General features: G+C 41.3%; 1 protein-coding gene across 3 annotated transcripts in view; it reads left to right on the forward strand.

Annotated features, from left to right (window-relative positions):
* The window catches only part of LOC132863008 (rab GTPase-activating protein 1), a 95,462-nt gene that overhangs the window by 76,859 nt on the left and 16,103 nt on the right, over window positions 1-2,500 (forward strand). For all 3 annotated transcript variants that reach the window (XM_060895513.1, XM_060895512.1, XM_060895514.1), the window contains 2 exons: window positions 1,627-1,719; window positions 2,407-2,500. The exon at window positions 2,407-2,500 is cut by the window's right edge and continues 17 nt beyond it. In XM_060895513.1, the coding sequence (XP_060751496.1) occupies window positions 1,627-1,719; window positions 2,407-2,500 (187 nt within the window). The remainder of the gene's footprint in view (window positions 1-1,626; window positions 1,720-2,406) is intronic.

Below are 2,500 nucleotides of genomic sequence, written 5' to 3' on the forward strand. Positions count from 1 at the left end.
GGTTAAGCGCTGATTCTCATTGTGTCACTCAAGTCCCTATGCTGGGTACCAGGGTCACACACACACACACACACACACACACACCCCTAAAGCTATCTAAAACTGTGCTTCTGAATGCACTGCCTGTATTTAAACACTTTCTGAATCGTCCCTTGTAACAGACATCACACCGGGTTGCCAGGTCTCCATAATCATGGCTGTTGTTGCCAAATCTTCATAACATTTTTGCACCCCAAACTCTCCAACCTCTTTTTTGCTTTAAAACATTAACATAAAAAAGTTAGAAGCAAACTTGATTTTTAAAAAACTGAATTTATTTATTTATTATATATTTAAATTGAATTATATTTAAATAAATTATATAACTGAAGTAAACTAATTTAAATCCTACTTGTTTGTTTATACGTGAAGAAATGATGCCAGTTATTCTGATGTACAGTGTATATGTTGTGTTATTCTGACCGTATTGAGGGCCGGGACAGATTTAAAAAAAAAAAGACAAGTAAACATTTATCTTTCTATTTTAAAATACCGGCAGCAGTGTGCTCCGTCCATCGGTTTATCATCTGCGACACACACTAACACACACACACACACACTTGTTCCTTAAGTGTACAGTGATCGTAGATGCCGGCGTACCTCCTGAACGCACGTCTGTGTGGAAGCTCAGCATCGAGTCTGTAATAAAGTACAGAAAACCACAGCTCTCTGTAAATAGAGCTAATTTACCCCATCAGGTGTATTTACGCTGCTCACCGTGATCCGGAATGTTCTGGCCTGAGATGTGCCGGTGCCTAAAACACAGCGGCGGCTTGTCTTTAAATCGGGTTAGTCAACAAGAAAAGCTGCAGCGTGAGCCGCAAGAATCATAAATACGGCTCTGAGGTCTGAGTGCGGAGAAATTAGTGCCTGATGGACTGATCAGGGGTTCATTAATACACACGCGTTCCAGGGGACGGGTTACTGTGCAGTTTTCTCTGCTTTCAACATAAAGTCATTTGCTATGGCACAGAAAATCATTTAGGAGAGTTTTCATGAACAAAAAAAACTATTTAAATAACTTTGAAGACTTTAAAAAGGCAGATCCATGAATATGCAAATTAAGATATTCATCTGCGTCCTCCTGATATCACTACATCAAACACTATATCAAAAACATGATTCTACGTAGAACCAGTTTTGGTATAGATATATTTTATGCACACACACACACACACGAGCGCGCGCGCACACACACACACACACATGCACACACACACATCTACTGCCTCATGCTTTTGAATACTGTCCAAGTCTGTATTTGCATCTGAGGTCAGAATGTGTGTCATATCAGTATTAAATCCTCACTACACTACACTCTGAGTACTACTTCTATACTACTACTTGTTGTTGTTGTTGTTGTTATTATTATTATTATTTTTATTTATTTATTTATTTATTTATTATTTAAACATGAGCGTTCATATATGATTCCAGTTCGTGGCCGAATGCACTGAAGCCTTACACACTGTTTAAACTTTTTTGCATCATCTTGATACTCTGATCAATCTAACATATTGCACATAGTTTAAAAATACCTCTGTCTGTGTGTGTGTGTGTGTGTGTGTGTGTGTGTGTGTGTGATAGATCAGTCAAAAGAAGCTGAAGAAGTATGAGAAAGAGTATCACACAATGCGAGAGCAACAAGAACAGCAAGAGGCCCCCATCGAGAGATATGAGGTAACAACTGTGTGTGTGTGTGTGTGTGTGAGGTATGACGGCTCAGAGCTGTCCCTCGTTAGCATACACACTGTGTGTCAGTAATGAGCAGCGACCTGGACGAATCTCATCACCTACTGGCTCAGAGGACGAGTGAAGCAACAGAGCGATAGCAGAGAGATAATGATAAAAATAAAGGATGGAGGGAATTCTGCTGCATGTGATACACAGCTCCATCATGTGGTACACAGCTCCATCATGTGGTACACAGCTCCATCATGTGATACACAGCTCCATCATGTGATACACAGCTCCATCTCATCACTGGTCAGGAGAAGCTCACACTTCAGAACCTGTTTCACTGCTATCTGTTAGTTTAATAGTTAAGATGTTGGACTACTGATGGGAAGGTTGTGAGTTTGAGGTCCAACAAGCTGCTACTGCTCAGTTCCCTCACTAAAACATATATACTGAGTGTTCTTGATGTTCTCCGAAGCACATGGAGTGAAGTTCAGTACTGACCTGAGTGTGTTGTTGTGTGTCTGTGCTCAGCGGGTCAGGATGTGTGTTTTAACAAGCATTCATGTCAAAGGTTGCACTGTTCACTGGCACGGTTAACGATTACACACACACACACACACACACACACACACACACACACACTGTCACAAGACAAGCAAGTCACACGGTCTCTGTTCTCATCCACAGAGGGAGAACCGGCGTCTACAGGAAGCCAACATGCGTCTGGAGCAGGAGAACGATGATCTCGCTCATGAGCTGGTCAGCAGTAAGATCTCACTGA

This window comes from Tachysurus vachellii, chromosome 20 (genome assembly GCF_030014155.1).
Source record: "Tachysurus vachellii isolate PV-2020 chromosome 20, HZAU_Pvac_v1, whole genome shotgun sequence".
NCBI classification, from domain to species: Eukaryota; Metazoa; Chordata; class Actinopteri; order Siluriformes; family Bagridae; genus Tachysurus; species Tachysurus vachellii.